This window comes from Hirsutella rhossiliensis (genome assembly GCF_020360975.1).
Source record: "Hirsutella rhossiliensis strain HR02 chromosome Unknown scaffold00012, whole genome shotgun sequence".
Lineage (NCBI taxonomy): Eukaryota > Fungi > Ascomycota > Sordariomycetes > Hypocreales > Ophiocordycipitaceae > Hirsutella > Hirsutella rhossiliensis.
Window position 1 is genome coordinate 1267338 of NW_025408678.1, and position 22844 is coordinate 1290181.

At 42.6% G+C, this 22844-nt stretch overlaps 4 protein-coding genes across 4 annotated transcripts; 1 reads left to right on the top strand and 3 right to left on the bottom strand.

Annotated features, from left to right (window-relative positions):
• Positions 1-11220: 11220 nt before the first annotated feature.
• On the bottom strand, positions 11221-11777 carry HRG_09338 (cytochrome p450 domain-containing protein; the record flags this gene model as incomplete). The annotated part of the gene is made up of 2 exons (XM_044867809.1): positions 11221-11323; positions 11428-11777. 2 exons carry the CDS (start codon positions 11775-11777, stop codon positions 11221-11223), a joined length of 453 nt encoding a protein of 150 aa, XP_044717069.1.
• Positions 11778-12272: 495 nt separating this feature from the next.
• HRG_09339 (uncharacterized protein) lies at positions 12273-12753 on the bottom strand (the record flags this gene model as incomplete). Its single annotated transcript, XM_044867810.1, has 3 exons — positions 12273-12424; positions 12513-12531; positions 12712-12753. 3 exons carry the CDS (start codon positions 12751-12753, stop codon positions 12273-12275), a joined length of 213 nt encoding a protein of 70 aa, XP_044717070.1.
• A 1499-nt stretch (positions 12754-14252) lies between these two features.
• On the top strand, positions 14253-15125 carry HRG_09340 (short chain dehydrogenase domain-containing protein; the record flags this gene model as incomplete). The annotated part of the gene is made up of 3 exons (XM_044867811.1): positions 14253-14292; positions 14388-14913; positions 15011-15125. 3 exons carry the CDS (start codon positions 14253-14255, stop codon positions 15123-15125), a joined length of 681 nt encoding a protein of 226 aa, XP_044717071.1.
• A 5847-nt stretch (positions 15126-20972) lies between these two features.
• Positions 20973-21717, bottom strand: HRG_09341 (MULE transposase domain-containing protein; the record flags this gene model as incomplete). Its single annotated transcript, XM_044867812.1, has 5 exons — positions 20973-20982; positions 21042-21078; positions 21141-21166; positions 21231-21574; positions 21634-21717. The coding sequence occupies 5 exons, from the start codon at positions 21715-21717 to the stop codon at positions 20973-20975; spliced, it is 501 nt and encodes a 166-aa protein (XP_044717072.1).
• Positions 21718-22844: the final 1127 nt, after the last annotated feature.

Here is a 22844-nt window from a genome sequence, read left to right on the forward strand (position 1 = left end):
TATATATAGCTAGGTCTAAGAAACCTATAACCTTCCTTATAGCGGCTTATCTATTTATAAAGATATAGGCCTCTATAAAGGGGTTAAGGGGGCTAAGCTTTAAGGGCTAAGGCCTCTTAGCTAGGTCTTCTAAGACCCTTAGTATTATAAATAGCTCTACGTTAGCTACTTCGATTAAGGGCCCTAGGTTCTTATAGTACGCTTTAATAGGCCTATTTTCTAAGCTTATTTTATAGAAAGAGTAAGTATTAGTTTTTATAAGGGACCTCTTAAGGCACCCCTTAAAGCTATTAGTATAAAAAGCTAAGGGCTATAACCTAAAGTCTTCTAAGCTAGCTAGGCTAGCTAAGAGGTATTAATACTACTTTTTAGCTAAGGGCTTAAGGGCCTTTATTATCGTAATAAAGGCCTTAGGCTATAAGGCCTATAAGGGCTCTTAGTTAGCTTTCCTTCTTTTTAAGTTATAATTAAGTCCTATAATAGCTACTAGGCCTTTAAGAAGGCGAAAGAGCTATATATAGGGCCTAATATAGCTTAAGGCTCTTAAGTTAAAGCTTAAGTTAGCGAGGTTATCTTATATAGCTAGGTTATAAGCCTACCTTATAAGGTAACTAGGTAAGAAGTATAGGGTTTAAAGGGTATAAGAGAGGTATACCTTTTTAAATTATACCTTTAGTAGCGGTAGGGCCGCTTTAGCTTCTAAAGCCCTAATAAGGGATCCTTTAAAGGCCCTTAAGACCTTTAAAAGAGCTTAGTTTTAAAGCCTTTAAAAAGGCTTTATAAGGCTCTTAAGGGTCTTAGGCCCCCTATATTAAAGCTAGGCCCTATAGTTTACTATAAAGGTTATATAGGCTTAGTAGAGCTACTTAGAAGCTTTAAATAATAGGCCTCTTTATATAGAGGTTAAGCGAGATAGTCTTTTAAAAGTAGCTTATATAAAAGCTACCTTCTTCTTAATATATTATTTAAATAAGAGCCTAGAATTAATAAAGATCTTTAGCTACTATACTAAAGGCTTTACCTTAAAAAATAAGCCTCTTACTATTATACCCTTTAAAATATACTACCTTTACCTACTAAAGTAAATAAGTTTTATTTTTAAGGGGTTAAAGTAAGCCCCTTAGTCCTTAGCTTATTTAAATAGGTTAGTAGCTATTACTTCTAGCTACTAAACTTTCTTCTTAACTAAGGTCGATATTATAAAGATACTAAAGTTATTTATATAAGGTAGCTAGTACCTCTTAGCGGCTAGTATCCCCTTTATATATAAGAGGAATAAAATAAGGCTAATAAGAGACCCTTAAAGCACCCCTATTACTAGGTTTATAAGGGGCTAGACTTACCCCTTAAAGGCTAGCTAGATCTTCCTTTTAGTAAGGAAGTAGTCTACTTAGCTTATAAGGGCTTTAAAGAGGTTTAAGTCCCTTAAGACCCTTATAAGCTATTCCTTTAATATAAAATTAAAGGCGCCCTTTATATTTAATAAGAAGGTACTAGTAATAGCCTTATTATTAAACTCTTACTTCTTTTAGATATAGTATAAAAGGAGGAAGGCTATATCTATAGCTAACTACTATTTTCGTCCCCTTAGCTATATAGGGTTTAAAAGCCTAGCTATATTAGCTAAATAGCTTAGCTAGGTAATATATAGCTTTTTAAGGACCTTTCCTAAGTAGTTAAGTAAACTTAAAACCTTATAAGCCTTAGGGATAGTATAGTTTAGCTTATTTTACTTAGGAAGTATAATTCCTATAGCTTATTTTACTTAGGAAGTATAATTCTTATAGCTTTCTTTTATACTTTAAGGTAGTATCCTTAGTTAAATAAGGCTTTATAGGCCCTATTAAAGACTATAAGGATAGCTATATATATATATTAAATAAGGAGGAAGCTAAGGGAGTCTAGGCTAAGGGCTTTCTTATTAAAAGAGCTAAAAATAGCCCTTTTAATCTTAGGGTCCTTTAGCTCTAGCTAGTCTTACTTAGCTATACCTTTACTATTTATATAGCCTAGAGGCTCTTCTTTTTCTAGGCTCTAAGGGGGGCTAGGGGGGGGCTAGGGCTAGGGTCTAAGGTTAGAAAAAGGGTTATTAAGAAGGCCTTATATTTTTCTATAAAGGTATTAGCTTTTACCTCTATCCTTTCTTTTATATATAAGATACTAAGAAGGGTAAGGTTAGTTTTAGCCTTAGTATAAGAAAAGGCTATAACGATATCCTTTCCTATTACTTTTATTAAGAAGCTCTCTTAGTATTACTTTTTAATAGCCTTAATAGTATACTTAAAGCTATTTCGAGCCTCTATAAAGCTTTTTTAGCTCTTCTTATTCTAGGCTAGCTTATAGGCCTATTAAGCTAAGCTTAGGGCTTTTTAAAGGACTATTTATAAGAGTCTAGGCGTTGCCTAGATAGTTAATAAGTATCGTTAATTAATAAGCTAGGCAGCTTAGTTAATTCGTTACCTTTTATCGCGTACGTATAATACGCCGTACGTAGTAGAAGAGGGTAGTAGCGCGACTATAGCCTATGCCTTCTTAGGTCTACTCTATAATACTATTAGCTCGTTAGTCTACTAGTACTTTAATCCTTTATAGGACTTCCTTTTTAGTATCGCTACGTTTAAAGCCTTTATAAGGGTTCTTATTAAAAGGGAAGCTATCCCTTTTAAGTTATTTTTTTTATCGCCCTCTTTATAGCTATAAAGAGGTCCTATTCCTTCTTAGCTAAGTATTCTAAAAAGGCCTTTTAGTTTACTTTCCTATAGTTATAAGTAGTAGGCCTAGCTAGTAAGGGCTTATTAAGGCCCCTTAAGCTAGCTTTAAAGGCTATAGGCTTATAGTCTAAGCTTATAGCCTTTAAGAAGTAAAAGTTAGCTTAGGTTTACTACTTAAAAAGGCTATAGAAAGTAAGGTCTATAACTAAGGCCCCTTTTAAGCCTTTCCTTTAATAGGTGCCTTTTATAGCTACCTTAAGGTCCGTTAGTAAGGAAGCTTTATAGTAGTTAAGCTAGCTAATAAGGGCCTCTACTTTATAGGCCTTAAAGGGTTCTATAAAAGGGTTTTAATAAAGGTAGTATAAGTTAAGGTCCCTTATTAATAAAAAGGGCTATTATAAGAGCTAGGCTATTAGTAGTAGCCTTTTTATTATAAGGGGCCCTTACTAGCCTTAGCTAGCTAGGGCCCTTTTAACCTCTTTTTTATTATATAGGTTAATAAAGGTAAATAGCTTAGCGCCTTTAACCCTTATAGCTTATTATAAGAATATACCCTTATATTCCTATTTTACTATTATAAAGAAATAATAGGTATAGGGAGGCTCTATAAAGTAAGCTAGTAAAAAGAGGCTCTATAATATAGTTTAAGGGAATAACTATAAGAATATACCCTTATATTCCTATTTTACTATTATAAAGAAATAATAGGCATAGGGAGGCTTTATAGAATAAGCTAGTAAAAAGAGGCTCTATAATACAGTCTAAGGGAATAACCCTTAAAAGATAAAGACCTCTACTAGACATCTATACCTTCCTCTAGGGAAAGCGGGTTAGGATAAGCCTATCCTTATAAACAAAATATACATAAAATGCATAAGTTAATTACGAGCAGAACGGATACCCTATTGCCTATTTTGGCCTAGCGGTTCCGAAGATATCCGCGATACGAGAATAGGTAGGGCATAGAACATTCTAGTTAAATCTACTACTTATGCTAGAACCTATAGTCTTACGTTAACCATTATACTATAATTAGACCACCTACTAAGTTAGGAAGATATACTATAGATAGAGCTTTTTAAGCACTATAGAATATACTAGAAAGCTAACTAATTGGTTTACTAGTAGGCGAGCAATAGTCTATAAAAGACGAAGGATTTCCCTAGGAGTAGTAGATAGAATAAGTAAGTTCGCATATATCTTTTGCAACGCTATTCTTTTAATATATTATTCAGCCCCTTATATGCTCGTTATAAATTCCGGACGAAATCCTACCCTATACTCCTTCGACCGATCTTTCCGCTTACGTTATCGATTACCCAATTCTATGCTTATTGCTTATACCTTCTTATAATAACTATTAAAGACAAAGACCTCTACTAGATATCTATACCTTTCTTTAGGAAAAGCGGGTTAGGATAGGCCTATCTTAATAAAATAAAATATATATAAAATATATAAGTTAATTATAAGTAAAGCAGATACCCTATTACTTATTTTAGCTTAGTAGTTCCGAAGATATCCGCGATATAAGAATAGGTAGGGCATAGAATATTCTAGTTAAATCTACTACTTATACTAGAATATATAGTTTTACGTTAACTCTTATATTATAATTAGACTACCTACTAAGTTAGGAAGATATACTATAGATAGAGCTTTTTAAGTACTATAAAATATACTAGAAAGCTAACTAATTAGTCTACTAGTAGGCGAGCAATAGTCTATAAAAGACAAAGGTTTTCCCTAAGAGTAGTAGATAAATAAAGTATATTTATAAGTATCCTTTATAACGCTATTCTTTTAATATATTATTTAGCCCCTTATATACTTATTATAAATTCCGGACGAAATCCTACCCTATACTCCCTTAACCGATCTTTCCGCTTACGTTATTAATTACCTAATTCTACGCTTATTACTTATACCTTTTTATATTTATAAATCGGGATCGTAAAAGAAGTTAAAGCTAGGGCTAGCTTTTATCTAGGCTTCCTTCCTCTTATAAGCTATAACCCTAGGCCTCTTAGTAAGCTTAGGAAAGTTAGTAAAAAGGATAGGGGTTATAACGTTATAGGCTAGATACTATATAGGGATATAGCTATTATTAATCTTATAAAGGTAGGGCTCTTATAATAAGATAAGGTCTACTTTTATTTCTAGGGCTTACTTTAAGATTAATAGGTTAGCTATTTCCTACCTATTATTATTATACTATATAATACTAATAGGGTCGTAGTTAGGCCTAGGGGGCCTATAAGGCCTTAAGGGCCCTATAAGTATAAAGGGGCTAAGGCCGTTAAGTATTAGTTATTCCCTTATAAACTCTATATTATACCTTATTAGTTATAAGGTATTTTCCCTTATAGTTATAGTATTAAACCTTAAAGTAAGAGTAGCCTTAGCTAGCTTTATAGCTAAGGTAGTTATAATCCTTAGTTAGGTGCTTTTTTAGGTAAAAGGTATACTTAATAAGCTATTAATAGGTCTAAGGGTTATAGCTAAAGAAAAGGTACCTATAGTACTATATATATATAGTATATTCCTTATAGGCCTTAATTTAAATCTATAAACCTATTATATAAAAGCCTTTTTTTTTAGTATTTAGCCCTTATAACTTTTAAAGGGACTATAAAGATAATAGATCCTACCTTTTATATTAGGCCTAGGGTACTTAGCTACCTAAGCTGCCCTAGGATATCGATCTTACTAAAGGTTTTAGCTTCTATAGTAAAGATATAGAGGATAAGGGTCTCTAAGAAGTTAGGGACGCTCTAAGCTACTAGCTTAGTCTAGCTAGTAAGAAGGTTAGCTAATTTAATAGGTAGCTCCTTAAGGTATAGGGACTACTTCTCCTACTACTTTAAAAGCTTCTTTACTATATAAAGTGCCTTTATTATTATAACTATATTACCTCTATTTAAAGTCGATAGAGCTAATATAGCTAGTTCCCTTATAGCTTTATTAAACTTATTATAAAGAGTAATAAGGCTAATAGTTAGCGTTAGCGAAATAGTTAGCGTTAGCGATCCCTTCTTTAGCTTTAAGATAAGTTAAAAGTCCTTTTTTATATTCCTCTTTACTAAGGCCCTAGTTAGGGCCTTAGCTAGGGCCTTAGCTAGAGCCTTAGCTAGGGCCTTAGCTAGGGCCTTAGGCGCCTTCTTTATAGTAACCTTAGCCTATAAGCTTACTTTAAGGTTTTCTTAGGTAGCCTTAAGCTACTAAGCGGCCTTAGGCTAGTATAAGGGCTATTATAAGGGCTATTAGCGGTCTAAGGTCCTTATAACTACCTTCTTAAGCCCTTTTATTAAGGTCTTATAAAAGGGTTTAATTTTTTAAGCTTCTTTAAGGGCCTAGAGGGCCTACTAAAGGAAGCCCTAGGCCCGGTCCTTAAGGAAAGGGTACTAAAGCTAAGGCTAGGTCTACTATAAGTATTAGAATATAGGTCGGATAAGCGTAAGGCTAATAAGGCTACTAAGGGTAGCTCTCTTTTACCTCTTTACTTACTTTAAGGGCTAGTTAAGCTAAAAGTAGCTAGCCTAAAGTAAGGCTAGGCTAGGCCTAAAAATACTAGTTTTAGTATAGGCTAGGTATTATCTTCTATCTTAATATCCTCTAGGTCTTAGTCTTAGGTCCTAGGCCTTTCTTCTAAGGTCTTTAAAAGGCGTTAGCCTTTTAAAGCTTCTTTTAAGCGGGCCCTAGCCTCTAAAGTACTTATTTTAGCTCTTAGGTTAAGGGGGGGGGGGGGTTAAAGTTAAAGGGGCCTTTTATAAGTCTAGGCTAGGGTCTTAGGTTAGGTCTAGGCTAGGTCTTATTAGCAGGGGTATATACCTTTATTTAGTAAGGGTAAGGAAGAGTTTTCTACCTATATAAAAGAGAACCTTACTTAATTTATAATCTTTAATAGTATATTATATACCCGCTAGTAGCTATATAAGGCTATACTTAAAGGGGCGTAATACGCTATTTACGATAGTTCTAGGTATATACTTTTTTTATATTTTAAGCTTAGTTTTAAAAAGTTAGCTAAGAAGATATAATAATATAATATAATAGTACTAGCGGCTATTTATCTTATAAAAGAGTAGTTATCTTATCGCTACTATATAGCGTATACTTATAAAGCTTTTAAAAACGCGGTATTTACTTATAGCCCTATACTACTTTTATTAACTAGCTTATATACTCGCTATAATTAGTAAGTATAATTATAAGGGTAAGTAGCTTTTATAAGGCTAGCGTAATTAAATTCTATAGCTATATAAGCTTCGCGCTATCTTCCTATACTATAGTCCCTACTACTTATAAAAGCGTCTCTTTAAAGTTAAGGAGGAATTTATTAAAGGTTTATCTATCTCTTTACTTAATGGTTTATAGCTTATCCTATACTTTCTTCCGCTCCTATACGTTACCGAATATATATATAAGGTATTAAAAGAAGTCCTATAGGTTACGTTTACCTTTAAGGCCGCCCTTATCCTAGAATCTAGAGATCCGCTATATCTAAGGCTCCGGTAGCGTATAAAAGAGCGAATACTACGCTATATTATAATAGCTATTTAGGCCCTATTTCTAATTAATTATAAACTTTATCTAAAGCCGGCTAAGGAAGAAATAAAAGGACTCTAGCTTACTATCTTAAGTCGGCTAAGGGAGTAGCTTCCGCGCTAGTAATATCGCTACCGCGACTAGCGTTATAGAGGTCGTAGGGGTTAACGCTAGTCTCGTAAATAGCTCCCTTAGTATAGCGAGAACCTCGTTTTTCTCGCTAGCCGTCGCGCTTTTAATCGCTTTTAGGATAGCTACGATACTTCCTATCCGTCTAAGGAGGGGCGGAGTACTCCCTTAAGAAAGCGGTACCCACTTTAAAGAGATATCTATTAGATCTATTAGTTAATAGCTTATACTATTATAGAGTAAGTAAAAGCGTATATATAGGTGCTATTTATAAGATAATATTAATAAGCTATATAGAGCTTTTTTATACGTAGCTAGCCTATATATATATATATAAGATCCGGCCCTTTATATATAACTATATAGCTTAAGCTATAGCCTAAGCCTATAACCTATAATAGTTAAAGACTCTTATAAAAACGCTTATATTACTATTATACCGCTAAGAGCTTTAAAATAAATCTTTTAGCGATCGTTATAAATATCTTTAATATAAAAGAACGCTATAAAAGGTTTAGTATTATATAAAATAGTTAATATCTCTTAAGCTAGTAGCGCTTTATATTAAAAGAGGTTCCGCTTAAGAGCTTACTAAGTATCGGTCCGCCGGCGATAAATATTATATATAAAGGGATTAAAGGAAGGCCTATAGTTATAGCGATCCTTAGTAACGCGAAAATCCTACTTCTAAGCTTCCTTATTACGTTCCTTATTATATAAGGCTATTATAAGGAGGCGGAAAGGATAGTCGAGCTTCTAAGTAAAAGATTTATATAGCTTAGTACTTATAAAAGCTCGCTAAGGGCTATAATTATATATAAAGAGGACTTAAATTATAAGGGAGACCCTATTAATATCTCGCTTACTAGTACTTAACCTCTTAATAATAGCGGTACCGTTCTTATAAAGGAAGCCTTAGACGAAGTTATATACCTCGTTATAGGATTTAAAGCCTATAGAAGGCGGTAGGGGCGGTATTATATCCCTATATTCTTTATAGGCATCGTAGGTATTATATAAATTACTTTAAAGCGGCGTAGGGGCATTAAGGAGAGCGAGAAAAGGATCTATCGTAGCGCTAGTAATAGCTTTAAATTTAGTATATATATATAGGTTATATATATATAGGTTATATATATATAGGTTATATATATATAGGTTATATATACGGGTTATATATATATATAGGCGGGCGTAGGCGCGGGTATAGGTATTTAAGTAGTATAGGTACTTACTAGGCGCGCGCGGTATAAATAAGCGGGGCGGGCTAGCGCTAGTATATATCTTAAAAATAAGGCGAATATATAGATAGTAATACGTTTATATATAGTTAGTAATACTTATTAAGTAAAACTAATCGCACTTATACGTATCTCTAATCGCACTTATACCTTATTTTTTTAGATACGTACTAGCGCTAGCCCGCCCCGCCTACCTATACCGCGTAAGGCTAGTAAGTATCTATACTACCTAAATGCCCGTACTTACGCTTACGCCCGCCCGTATATATTATAACGCACTTTTAGCTATATAATATATGCCTCTTAATTCGCTTAAATAACGTATTTCCGAGCCTTAAGCTTAAAGTTATAATAATCGGCCTATTAATTAATACGGTTCCTCTTCTAGCCCTTATAGCTATATAGGCGGCGGCGTAGTAAGAGCTTTAAAGGTTATATATATATATAAGCGAGGGTCTTATATTATATAGTTAAAAGTATAGAGGAAGCTTTTAATAGTTATTACTAACGCTAAAATAACCCATATTAAGAAAAAGGAAGAATAAAGAACCCCGTATATATACTTTTCCTCCTATATCTATAATTTCCCTTTAATTTCTTTACTTAACTATTATTTCTCTTATAAAATAAAGACTAATATTTTAACTTAAGTATTAATTATTACGTTAAAGGCGCCTTATAGCGGTAAATTATTAGTAGAGATTTCTTCTTTAACTAGAATTTCGATTTATACGATTAATAGTATATACGCTTAAGTAATTAAGCGAGGCTTCTAGCTAAACTAGCTATAGTTAACTATACGAGATAAATAGCTTTAAGATGCTCCTCGTTCTAGCCGTCCTTCTAAGCAAGCTACTATTAAAAATAAGGTTTTTAAGAAGGTTTGCCGAGACCGGTATAGAAGGGAAAAAAACTATACTAATATTGCTGCCGAGCTTAATTTAGCAGGGCATTTAGTATCTTCTATTACTATATAGAGGGTATTAAAGAAAGCTAGTTTCCGGAAGACTAAGCTAACGAGGAAGCCTAGATTAACGAAGAAGATAATAAGAGACCGACTCGAGTAGTGTTTCTCGTATAAAGACTAGACCCTTAAGGATTAGAAGAAGGTTATTTAGTTTAATAAGACTTCGGTTATTCTTTTACACCGCCGAGGAAGCTATCGCGTCTAGAGAAAAGCTAACGAACGTTTCGTTCGTAGCTATATTCGCGAGAGATAGAAAGGATCCTCCGAATTTATATTCTAGGGCTACTTTTCCTACGATAAAAAGGGCCCTTATTACTATTAGGCTCTAGAGACTGCTACGGAGAAGAAATCTTCCGAAGAAGATATCGGGAAAATAAACTAGGAATTAGAGCCCTTAATAAAAGAGACGTAGGAACTTAATAACGGCATACGACGACTAAACCTACGGCAGCTTCCCGGACTAAAGCCTAAGTAGCGATAGAATTTAAAGAACGGCAAGCTCTCCCGAAGCTCTAAGCGCGGCGGCATTAATTAGTATCGCTATTAAACTAAGATCTTAATTCTAAAGCTCTTTCCTTTCGCAAAGGAATGCGAGAAGGATCTTCCTAGGATAATTATATAAGAAGATAAAGCTCCGGCTTATAACCACTATATCTAGTAGTAGGTATACGACTTATATAAAGTCCGGCGCCTTCTTTAGTATAGCAATTCGCCTGATCTTAATGCTATTAAGCCTTGCTGGCCTTAGCTAAAAAGAACTACTATAAAAAAAGGCGCCCCGAAAAGCCGGGCTAAAGCTATTTCTGCTTAGGAGGCAGCTTAGAAAGAGCTTCTATAAGGGAAGATATAAGGCTAGATTAAGCGAATTCCTCGGTATATATAGAAAATTATTAAATTAAAAGGCGGCAATAAGTATCGAGAGGGAAGGAGGGATAGTACCGGTATTAGCAGGGAATACTTCGTAGAGCCATAGAAATTTAGTACGTTCTTCCTTTTTCTTAACAGGGGTTATTTTAGCGTTAGCAACGACTATTGAAAGCTTCCTCCGTACGTTGTAATATATATAGGCGGGCGTAAGCGCGGGTGCGGCGGGCATTTAAGCGATACGGATACTTACTAGCCTCGCGGGGTATAAGTAGGCGGGCGGGCTAGCGTTAGTATATATCTTAAAAATAGGGCGTAAGTACGATTAGAGATATATATAAATAAGTGCGATTAGTTCTACTCTACTTATTTAGAGTACTACTCCTTTAATCTAGTATACTTATACTAATACTAGTGCCCTATAAACCTATAAATATAAATATATTTCTCTATAGCAGGTAATAGCTCGGGACAAAATTAGCTGATCAATCTAACTATAATACGAGGTCGCTGGGGTCATTGGGCTTGGTGAGCCGGGGGCTAGTTGGGCCAAGTAGCTATATAGATGGCAGCCTGATATTAATAGATCCCTCTGTTAGGCCATCCAGTCTTCATGTTAGGCTACCCAAGCCGACTTTTCATTGCACGCATCAAGGCGCAGAGCCGGTCCACTCCATTTATCCATAGCTATACTCCTCTTTTATTACACGAGCAGGTAGCGAGTGAGCAGCTTGCCATCGGGCGCCACGGGGTTGCCCTCCTAGTGTCCGGGCCGGAAGTCATGTGGGCCGGGAAAGACGTGCGGGTCATGAGAGGATGTGTAGTGATCCATGATGACGACGGCACCAACGGTGAGGACGTAACTAGAGTCCGACACGCAGCACGAGTACAGCATGGGCGTGGGCGACAGGCGCGGGATGCTCTGCGGAGTGCCTAAGCGAAGCGCAAAGCCTCGTTGACAACGCACGTTAGGTACGGTAGCTGCATGAGCGGTTCGAGGGATGGGACGTGAAGCGGGTCAGGTATGGCGGCTGCAAGCTCGCCTCGGAGCCTGAGGAGCTGGTCGGGGTTCGCCAGCAAGTGATAGGAACTCGTCGTCAGCATAAACATGGTCGTCTCCATACCGGCACCAATGACCGAGATGGTCTCGTGTTGGAGACGCTTTGTCGACAGTTCCGCGGTGGGGAGATCGGACTCTAGGAGCGCCGTGAATATGTAATACGCTACATTTGGGTTCTTCTCGCCCGATGCGTATACTGTTTTAGCGCGCAGGATCTTCTTTTTCATCTCGCTGTTGAAGGCAACGACGAAGCGCATGGGCGGGTATAGCATTGCCACCAGCCTTTCCGGTAGGAGCTTGGAGGCTTTGATCATTCAGGGAAACTGAGTAATGAAATAAACGGGGTCGAGAAGATCACCCTATGTTTTGTTGGTGAGTGTGCATATTGCGGGCATTAAGTCTAGGGAGTCATTGTAATGATGTGATAGCAGGCCACATAAGGAAGCGCATGATGGTATTTGGGATGCAGGTAAGAGTCAACACCTACATGGCGTCGGAGAGTTCTGCACGGAACTCGGGGTTCATGATGAAGCCGTACGGTTCCTCGAGGCAGCACCCAGCAACAATGTCCGAGGTAAAGGCACCCCCCATATTTATCAGGTTTAGGATAGCACCGGGGCGACCGGAAAACTCGGAGGACACTCGTTTAAACAGGCGACCCATGTGAGCCTGGATCTTAGGTAAGTGCTAGGCGATTCTCCTCTTAGAGAAAAGGGTTCAGGGCTCCACGGCGGACGAGGTAGACGATATGCTTAGCCGTTGTAAAAGAAGATAGATAGCTCGTTGTTAAAACGATGCTCCAACTTTTTCAGCTTGTCAGAGTGCCGAGATTGCGCATACGGAGTCTCGTAGAACGCTGGGTCCTGGATGTAGACCTCGTTCGGGCCAATGCGTACGATTGGACCTACCAGAGAACGGACGGTGAGTCCTAGAGCTTTCATGGGCGCAATTTATCCAATGGGCGCAATTCTTTCAACTTTAATCTTACGCACCATATTTTTCGTGCCCCTTCTAATACTCCCACATAAACTGCCCTCCAGGAGACTTAAAGCACCCGTACTACGTTTTAACCCATTCTATCAACGCCGCGAGCTTAGGACCGGGGATACGTCGTAGGGGATAGAAGACGACTCGATGCATAGCAAGACCAACAGTATATAGGAGAAGGAATCTAGAGGCAGCAAGGCTAACCTTGGCATAGGCGATGTCGGAGATCTGAGAGCCTTGGGCCATTGCAAAACAGACTGTTCTGTGTCGACTGTATTTAACGGCTTCTTAGTCGCCCAGAGTTGGTTCTATACGTAATAAAGGCTCAACCCCTTACGGTGAGGCTACTACCAAGTATTTTTGCGTTTTCCCTCCTCCGCCGGGTTTAAACCCGTCTCTAGGTATGGCACCCGGCCCTATGAGTTATAAGTGGCGTATGCATGTAAGACGGTGATAAGCCTCAAATACGGGCGGTCTCTAAAACGAAAGAATGCAAGGCTGACCGGGCCTAGCACAGACTAAAAAGCGATCAGTTAATCGTAAGCCACTGCCGAGCGCCTGCTTCGAACCAATAAGGAGGCCAACGGTTAATCACTTTTGCCGCCCTGCTTATATCATAAAACATAAGCAGGGAATTGCTGTATTTTTATGTGCTTGTACGGAAATGCTCCCACGCCTGTCACCTTCTCCGATCCAGGAGGTAATATTCGCAAGGGCCGGCCTTTGGCCATCCTGCGTTGTTCCCAGACGGCTACACCCAACTAAAACTATGCCGCGTTACTTAAAGGCCCTGACTAACGAGCCAGCCGCTCTGTTTCACGAGACAACTAAAAGTAGGGCAACTATAGCAAGTATATTTAAAGAGGACGGATATATATAATATATATATCTAATATATTAATATATTTGATCTTCATTATTATATTGATTTTTATAAATCATAATAATAATTTATTAGCCTTGTATATATTATACTAATTTAACTTAGCTCAAGGCTTAAAGTTATAAAGGATAAGGTACTCTCTAGTTACTTCCGATGCTATAGCCGCCTTATTCTTAGTTAGCTCGTTAGGCAGAGCAGTTGGCTCGTTGAGCAGAGCGGTTGGCTCGTTGGTCAGGGCCTACTTAGAATGGCCGCATTCTTTGTGCTTATCAATCCACTTCGATTATAAATCCGATCGCAATCTGTAGCTTTAGGCGTGTGCCTCACGGATGCGCCCTTTCTTATAGAGTATTGCTATTCGGCCAAGTGGAAATCTCTATTCGGCCAAGAGTCTCTTAAAATCCCCTCTTTTAATTGGCTGCAATACGCTTTAGTCATCGAAGAAAAATCCTAAAGTACTCGTCTTGTATTACGTCGCGCTCACCTCGCGCGGGGGTAAACCCCCACAGTAATTAGGGCCCATCCCCAAGGGGGACCCCTCCCCTACTGGCTCGGGCGCTCGAGTACGCTACTTCGTAGTTACAGCTATCTAGGAATTTTTAAGGATTTTTCGCTAAAAGGAATAGTAAAAGGATGGTACTAATGCGGGACATTAAGGTACCCTGCCTTTTAGCTAGTGTTGGCCGAATAGAGATTTCTACTTGGCCGAATAGTAAAACTCTTCTTATATGGCCGTTGGGAACCGGTCGCGGCGCTACTTTCTCTATTTCCAATTTTTATTTCACCCTAGTAGGAGAAGACTGTGTTCGACTCACTGACAAGCCTCCCTAAAGCTTATATACGATCTCCAAGCCTCGACGCAATGCCGGGAAAGATATACCTAATTACCGGCACCAACCGAGGTGCGTCCTAAACTCATGTCCCCAGAATGTCTCCTGGCAGTTGCTCTAGACCCCTGCCACAGCCGCCCTCTGATATCAAAGGAAATCCATGACAGGAATCGGGCGCGGTCTCTTTGATCACTACGTCTCCCAGTCCGATAATACGCTGATTGCTGCTGTGCGCAATGTGGAGGGTGCTCAGGGTCTTCTTAAAGTGCCTAGGGGCTCCAACACCCTGGTCCTCCTCACCAAGATCGACTCAGCTTCGATCACGGACCCTTTTGAGGCTGTAAAGGACATCCAGGCCCGGGGCGTTGACCACGTTGATGTCGTCATCTCCAGTGCGGGGATCGTCAAGATGAACACCATGGAGGACCTGCCGCTGGAGGAGTTGGAGGAGGTGCTGAGAGTCAACACCTTCTCTGTTATGCTCCTCTATAAGGCAACCTTACCGCTGCTGCGCAAAGCGGCCCATCCAGCTCGGTTTGCTTTTATCAGTGCCTCGGGCGGCAGCTTGAACGATATGTCCAAGTACCCCTATCCGAATGCAAGCTACGCAGGCTCCAAGGCTCTAGCCAACGTACTTGTCGTTAAGATGGGCATGGAAAACGACTGGCTCATTACCTTGTGTATCCACCCTGGGTGAGTCCTCCTTGAACCCCTTTCAACCTATGCGCTCAGCTTAGCTGCTGCCGGCCATGCAATATCTTTGGCGACTAAAAGGTTCCCGGGGGAGCAGACTGGTCCAGACCGATATGGGAAACGCTGGTGCTCGTGTCTTTGGGCTAGAGAAAGCAACTCGTACACTGGAAGACAGCAGCAGAAACACGGCTCACATCGTAAGTTGCTTCTGATTCTGAGCCTCCAATACTCAATTGCGTCATGTGATTCCGGGATCTACCATCCTGTGGTCTCAAGCAAGAAACTAACTTGGAAGCCTTGTCAGATCGATAATGCCACTAAGAAAGACCATTCAGAGAAGTTCTTTAACGAGACGATTAATTGCATTCATCCCTGGTAAGGGCTATTCGAGCGAGTAAACGGATTCTATCCATAAATAAAAAGTCAATAGTGGAAACAATGTTATCGATGATCTAGAAACTAAAGGAATCAATCCTGAAGGGAGATGTGTATTAAACCAGAAGCTCGCAGTCGTAATACTCCGCTGATTTGCAAGGTGCTGTGATTGGGATTCTATGACACGCATCGTTATTTGGGGCAAGTCGAGAGCAGGGCGGAGACTCACTCGATGAGGACTCTTTCTTGGAGGCGGCAGCGGTCCTCAACTTGGCCCCTTTCGCGCTGCTCTTGTCGTGGACCCTAGCTTTGGAAACGCGACCTGGCTGGGCCTTAGCGATTGCCTTTTTCGAGGCCATGGAGGGAGAGAAAACAAAGATGACTATTGTATGTACATACCACCAGTACGAAGTACGGGCAAATGTAAGCTGCAGATTAGGCCGTTTGGGTGCATTGGCCGAACAGGGAACTGCGCGCGAACGCCTCGCTGGAAAGCCGTCCAGCTAACCTGCAGCTAACCTGTTAAGTTAGCACTTAGCCGCAGGGATTCCCTTTTGTACGACGTATAGTTTCAACCACGAATATGCGGCTTTCGTTTGTTTCTCTTTCATTATTTAGACAATTCTCGCCAATCAACTGGTGCTGTTCAGGTTGCCTTGTATAACTGCCACTGTGATGCCTGGCGTGGAACACTATGTCTGAGACCCAAGCAGCCTCCTAGCCGCAACCCGTGGCGTCTCCCCTGTAAATCACGCCTCATTCTGCAATGCTGAGATTCTGGTTCTCGCACTTGAATAGTTCCTCGAGCCACTGGGGCCACCAAAACTGCCATTTCTTGTAGCTAAACCTAGGGGAGATGACATGGGCCGTCCGACTGGCTAATTCGCCTAAGCCGGCAAGTTGCTGCGCGCCCTGGCACGTTATGAAGCAATCTGGCCTTGTTCGTGTTGAAGACTTCGACATCTTCCGGGAGGACGATGCAGGGATCCTTTTGCATTGCTGAACAGCGACCTAAGAGTATTGCCGGGAGCAGGGTAGACGGCGTAGATATCCAGTATACAACGCTTTTGCGAAAAGCAACGCTAGAATTGTTTCCCCGGATCTTCAGGCCATGGAGCAGGTGCCGCTGTATTGTCGCGATCCGGCAAGCTTGAGGCGTCTTGCGGGAGAGATTTAACTGTCGCATATCTGAGAGTCAAAGCAATGGTATCGAACCTTCCAGAGACCAGCGTCATCTAAGCAGCTTAGGTGCAACATCGCCACCGCCGCCAATTGGCGCTTGTCGTAGAGACTCCGACATCACTGAATGTCGCCTCGATTCACGAACAGGTCGTTGGCTATATTTGCAAACCTAAGAAATAGTTGCGAAGTGAAGACCCTTCCCCACCTTTCGTCTGTTTCACTGGCTAATGGGCTCTTGACGTATGAAAAGAAAATCCCTTCTCGACCCAAAAATAGGAGCGACAGAAGCCAATTAACTGAATCAACACTCTCTGGTGTATAACTCTCGCGAAGAGAGATACAATTGTGCATGAAGGTTAAAGGGTGATGAGAGCAGTAACCGAAGAGTTTATGGAGTGACTGTCTAATTAATAATAATAAATTGGCTTCTTATAGTTCTGTGGCTGCCTTGGAGTGGCAATGTTGCCTAGGTGACGCTGCCATCCAGAACAGACAGATAGGTAACGGGCGAGACTACGTAGTGGCCATCAGTGCAGAAAGAGGGAGAACGATGAGATATTATGTATAGAACGTGTACAGCACACTAGGATCACAAAGACCCCTGCAGGTAAGTCCCTGCACATAGAAATGGGCACCCCCCTGTTTTGGGCACCCAAGATGGGTGCCCAACCTAAACGGCTGCGTCAACTTCAACAGCAAATTTCACCGCGGAAACGCATCCAATCTGCTAAAATTGACGCATGTGTCTTCAAGCCACTACTGATGAAATATACAGAGTCTGACATTCACAGCGCCCTTGAGGCAATCGCCAATGGCGGATCCGCCAAGAAGGCTGCTCGCGATTGGGGCGTCCTGAGGGCAACTCTTTACAATCGCATGCATGGTCACGAATGCAGAAAGGATGCATTTTCTGCTCTTCAGAGGCTTTCTCAGACACAGGAAAAGCAACTTACCGAATGGATTCTCATTCAGGACGCCTTGGGCCTTCCTCCCACTCACTCGCAGATCAGGCAGTTCGCGCAGCGCATGCTCGCCGTCAAAGGAGACCACACACCGCTCGGAAAACACTGGATGCAAGCATTTTTAAGACGAAATCCTGCAGTTCGGACCCAGAAGTGCCATCACAGAGACTCTGCGCGTGTCAACGGCGCTTCTACCGAGGTAATTCGGCCTTGGTTCAACAATTTCTTCCTTCCCGAGATTCTGGCTATTAAGCCGGAGAACAGGTACAACATGGATGAAGCAGGCATCATGGAAGGACTTGGGGAGAATGGCCTGGTCGTTGGCAGTGCTGAAAACGATCTGTACAAAAGAAGACGCCTGGTTCTCGGGTCTGGACGTCGTTCATCGAGTGCGTGTCCGCTGCCGGCACCTTCCTCCTCCACCCGTCATTTTCAAGGGCAAATCGGTCCAGCAACAGTGGTTCCCAGAAGATCTCAGTACTTTTAGTGACTGGCAATTCACTGCGACAAAGAACGGCTGGACTTCGGACCAAACTGCGGTGGAGTGGCTCGAAAAGGTGTTCATTCCAAGAACCCAGCCACCCGACCCTTCGGAGCGAAGACTGCTAGTATTGGACGGCCACGGAAGTCACGAGACGGTTGACTTCATGTATCTATGCTACCAGCATCAGATTCACCTTCTTTCTTACCTCCCATACCTCTCATGTGCTGCACCCGCTCGATTTGTCTGTCTTCCCCGCTCTTAAGCACTACTACCGCAAACAGGTCGGATTTCAGCCTCCTGACCGATTCAAGCCCAGTCGGCAAGCAAAACTTTCTTTCCTGCTACCAGAAAGCACGCGAGCAAGCGCTCACTGTGTCAAACATCAAGGGTGGCTGGAAAGCGACGGGTTTGTGGCCGGTGTCGATGGCGAAGCCACTTTTGAGCCCTCTTCTGCTGGAGAACAGCAACAGACGCAAAAGAACGCGAAAAATGTGGCCAATGCATTCAATAGCCACTTACCCACCAGTGACTGGCAATCAGACACATCCCAGATTGCGTGGTCGACCCCGAGGCGCTCGCAAGATCTGAAGGTTCAGGTAGTTCAATTCAACCAGCTAGACGACGACGTGCCCACGAAGAGATTGCTGTTCAGGAAGATCACAAAAGGGTTTGACGAGAAGGATGGCCTTTAGCAAAAGCTCAATTGCAGATTCAGGCACTGGAAACACAATTGGCGGCCGTCAAGCCGAAAAAAAGGAAGAGGGTGGTCACGAGCCCGAATTCGAGGTTCGCCAATATTGAGGCAATACGACGGGCGCAGGAGGAGGTGAACGCAGCTGAGAATGAAGAATCTGATGAAACCGAAGCTGAGGTTTCAGAAATAGGTGACGATTGTATCGTAGTGCACGGTGGTGGGCAGTGAGAAGGGATTGAATTAATGGTGTTGAAAATGGTCGTGATTTTTTTGGGGTGCCCAAAACAGGGGGGTGCCCATTTCTATGTGCAGGGACTTACAAGCCTCATAGGCCACTGTACAGCTACAAAGCTTAGTGGGCTGTAGATACGATGATGGACGACGCAAGGAATTTATCCTTGCCATGTGGTCGTCTTGCGGGGTGCTGAGTCTTGAAGAGCCATTTCCCAGGGCTTATCGACGCCTGGAATGTGGACTTGTGAAGCTTCGGTGGGGTTATACTCTCCAATATGAGTCGGTGAGCCACCTGTTTTGGGTCTAAGTTCACCCCCTGCTGGTCAAGGTCAATGGCATTCGTGCGTCCATATACATATAAACTCGTGTAGGGCAAGTATCTACATGAACCTTACTCGTTCGTGCAGCGCTTCGTACCTGCAGGAGGTTGAGCCACGGTTCCAACCTCCACCATGCATTCTCGCACATGGCTTGTTGGCAGAACATTGTGGCGAACGCCGTGGCGCACCAAGATTCCTATTTTTAGTCGCTCTCTAGGCACCCACTGGCGAGTAATCAAACATACACTCCAGATTTTCAAACATACACTCCCGACCTAAGCCCCATTTGGAAGAAGACCCCGCCACCAAAATTTGGCGCGCGCTTTCCCAACGCCGCTGCCGCGGCTGCCTGCCTAGATATATTGTCGCATATCACGCCCGTGTCAGTTCCTGAAACCTTATGCTCGATCACTGCCACTGCTGCGCCAGGCTTCGCCGCAATGATCGGGGTATATATTGTTGCACGAATGTGTGCATCCAATTCTTTTCCTTTCCTTTGTTCTTTAGATAATTCTCATCAATTGACTGATGCCACAAAGATCAACCGCTGTCACGTGCGAGGTGTGGGACACTATTGTCTGACATATATGGATTCTATCTGCAATTATTACCAACGCCGGAAGATGCATCCCTTAGAGTCATTCAATTGAAGCTATCAATAAGCCCGGCCCGATCGATCTTCCGATATATATACAATATGCATATAATGGCGGAAGGTCTTTGCCTACCTCTGTGACTGTGACTGTGACTGTGAGGAAGGATCCGTCCGACGCGGCGGAGGGCGAGGCACGTAAGGAACGAATTTGTGACCGGCCTGCCTGCTAGTTTTGTATGGTGCCGTGTCCTCTGATCCCCTAGCTGCTGGAAATGCTCCGTAGCCGTCTCGTGAGACTGTGCCGGCGGCTGTGCCCACATGAAGCCGTCGTGATGTGCCTGTGACGGCTGCTTGTGACTTGATGAAATCACCGATCTGCTGGGCAAGATCGTCAACCCGGCTGCTCACGGAAGCAAGTGTATTCGACCTCTTGTTCATGATAGTGGTGCCTGTGCCCTTCCTCTTCTTCTTTTGCGTCTCTGGTGGCCGTGATACGAGCTCTGGGTTGGCTCTATGCTCCTCTTGCTCCCAAGCACTAAGGATCCGGCCCGTAGATGCCTCTAGTGGAGGATACCTCGCGTCTACTGTTTCCACGCCGGCGAGGCTGGACAACGTCAGGATCGGCTTCGTGGTCTGCATCGATATATTGCTGTTGTTCAGGCTGCTAGTAAATTAGTATAGTACTTATGGCTGGAGCAAGATACTTACAGTCACGCCGTAAACCCGCCAGTGGTTATCAATAAGATGCAATGGTATAAGGGCGGCCGCGTCAGCCTGGATCAAATCGCGGATTGTATGCCGGCAGGGCAGCCCCCATTGCATCGTGAAAGCACCCGTACAAATCGTAGGCATGCCTCGATTATCGGCAAGCTCAGCCCGGGCTAGCCTAACTTGCCTGAAGATCTGTTTCATCGGCTGCCAGCCAATTTTTCGGTGCAGTGACTTCATAATCGTCTGCTTGGCCCATTCAACTCTAGCTCTTGCAAACTCGGATTGAAGCTTCTCGCGATGCTTCTTTTGCCGATGGGTAACGAGCCCTCTGATGTGCTCTTGTAGCTGATGGAGGTCAATGAAGCGGTTGCGTAATCGTGACTTCAACTCGTGATGTGTGCTCTCCACACGGGAAGTTACCGTAATGTTATAATTTCGGTACTGTTGGATAGCGTAGGTGGAAAACTGGGCACGCCATGGCCAGTAGGTTGTACGGAGGTAATTAACGAGAGCTATAAGAGGAGCTATTTAGTAAAAGGTTAGAGTAGGAGGGTAGTTAGGCTAGGGTTACCTGGCTGATCCGAAAACTCTATACAGAGTAGATCCCACTGATCTCTGCACTCCTCAGCCGTGCGAGCCCTAAAGACTGAAACCCAGGCATCACGGATACCGTCAGCTGTGTGCTCAAAAGTCCGCCTTGGAGCCGGGGTAGTATTGGTTTCCATCGTCATCTTCACGATCATCTTGTTGCTCAACGCACTGATCTGCCAGTTGTGAGGCATGTTGAATCTGGTAATCAGTGGCACGGTCGATAGGTCGGTCCTCGTCAATGGCATTATCTGCCTGTATAGGGTCGTCGAGAGCGGCTGCTGCAGCGAGGCGAGTCTCCTGTTCTGGCCTATCTCCGCCAATCTCGGTGCCATCGAGGGATCCTTCCCACTTCTTCTTGATGTGAAGGATCACGTTCTTCATCATATGCCAAACGCACACTTGTTGTTGCGTTGATGGGAAGATAGAGTCAAGGGCGTTCTTCAGGGCGGTATCAAAGTCGGTAATCACAACGCCCGGGTCCGGAATATCAGCCTGCCGACCAGCCTCACGCAACTGTGAGAGGATCCATTGAACGCGCCTTCGTCTTCCTTGGCAGTGAGGCCAAAGCCTACACTGAAGCTCTTGTGTAGCCCTGTTGTGCCAATGATCTGTAGAAGCGGCATGTTAAAGCGGTTGACCTTATACGTATTATCCATGATAAGGAGCTCGGGGTTACGCTTCCAGTCAGCAATACAGTCATCGTATGTCCAGAAAAACCTCCAAACCTTCCCATTAGGGCCACGGTCAACTGCATAGTAGCTGATTTCCCTTTGCTTTAGCATCTTTGAGTACATCGAGGAAGGCTTGTGTAGATGTAGAGGCGCCGTAACGGAAGGCACGAAGTTGCAGCTGGATGAAGTGTATATCAGAATCGGTAATAAGGAGCTCAGGATATTCCTGTCGGATAGCATCCACGATATCCCTGCTCTTGTTATTGACGTTCTTGCTAAGCCCCTCGACGAGGCTATGAAGACGCTCGATGCCGAATTTGCGTTGGCTTCGTTGACGGACGATGGGGTTAGCAATTGGCTCAAATAGAGGTTCGTGGTTATGAGAGCCGTGCTTGATGGTGACTTTGAATGCATTGCAACGTCGGTAGAAGCGGATGTAACAGCGAAAGTCACATCCCGACTTCTTGGATGACGTCTTGTATATACCCTCTGCCTCGTCCCAGGGTTTACTGACCACTGTATTCACAGCGGATATTGGCTTCCTTGCGCCTAGGCTTGCCGGTATTCTTGCTATTTGCAACGACTACGACGTAGCCAAGGAGCTCTTGCGTAGCTTTGAGTGTTTCAAGCGCCTCATCATACGTATCGAAAGACATCTCCGTGATAGCCTCGGTGCTACTGTTGGTATTGCTTTCGGTCGAATTCATCGGGACGATTGACTAGACGTGACTATTGCGGTAGGCGGCGGCGGCGTTGCTGTTGTGTTGAGTCAAGTGGTGATAGCTTCAATTGTTGATGATTGCGAAAATGCAGATGGCGGCCAAAAAGGCAGGTGGCTGGGCGGGTGGGCGGCGGCGATGGTCACGGCAAGCCAGGGCGTTGGGAAAGCGCGCGCCAAATTTTGGTGGCGGGGTCTTCTTCCAAATGGGGCTTAGGTCGGGAGTGTATGTTTGAAAATCAGGAGTGTATGTTTGATTACTCCCCACTGGCATTGGCGCCATTCCCTCTTTGGGCCTGCTGGTGGCTCCCTCGACTGTGGCGGAGCTGCTTTTATTAGCTACATAGGTATCTACCTTACCTAGGTACCTATCTAGGTATCTACCTGGGGACCT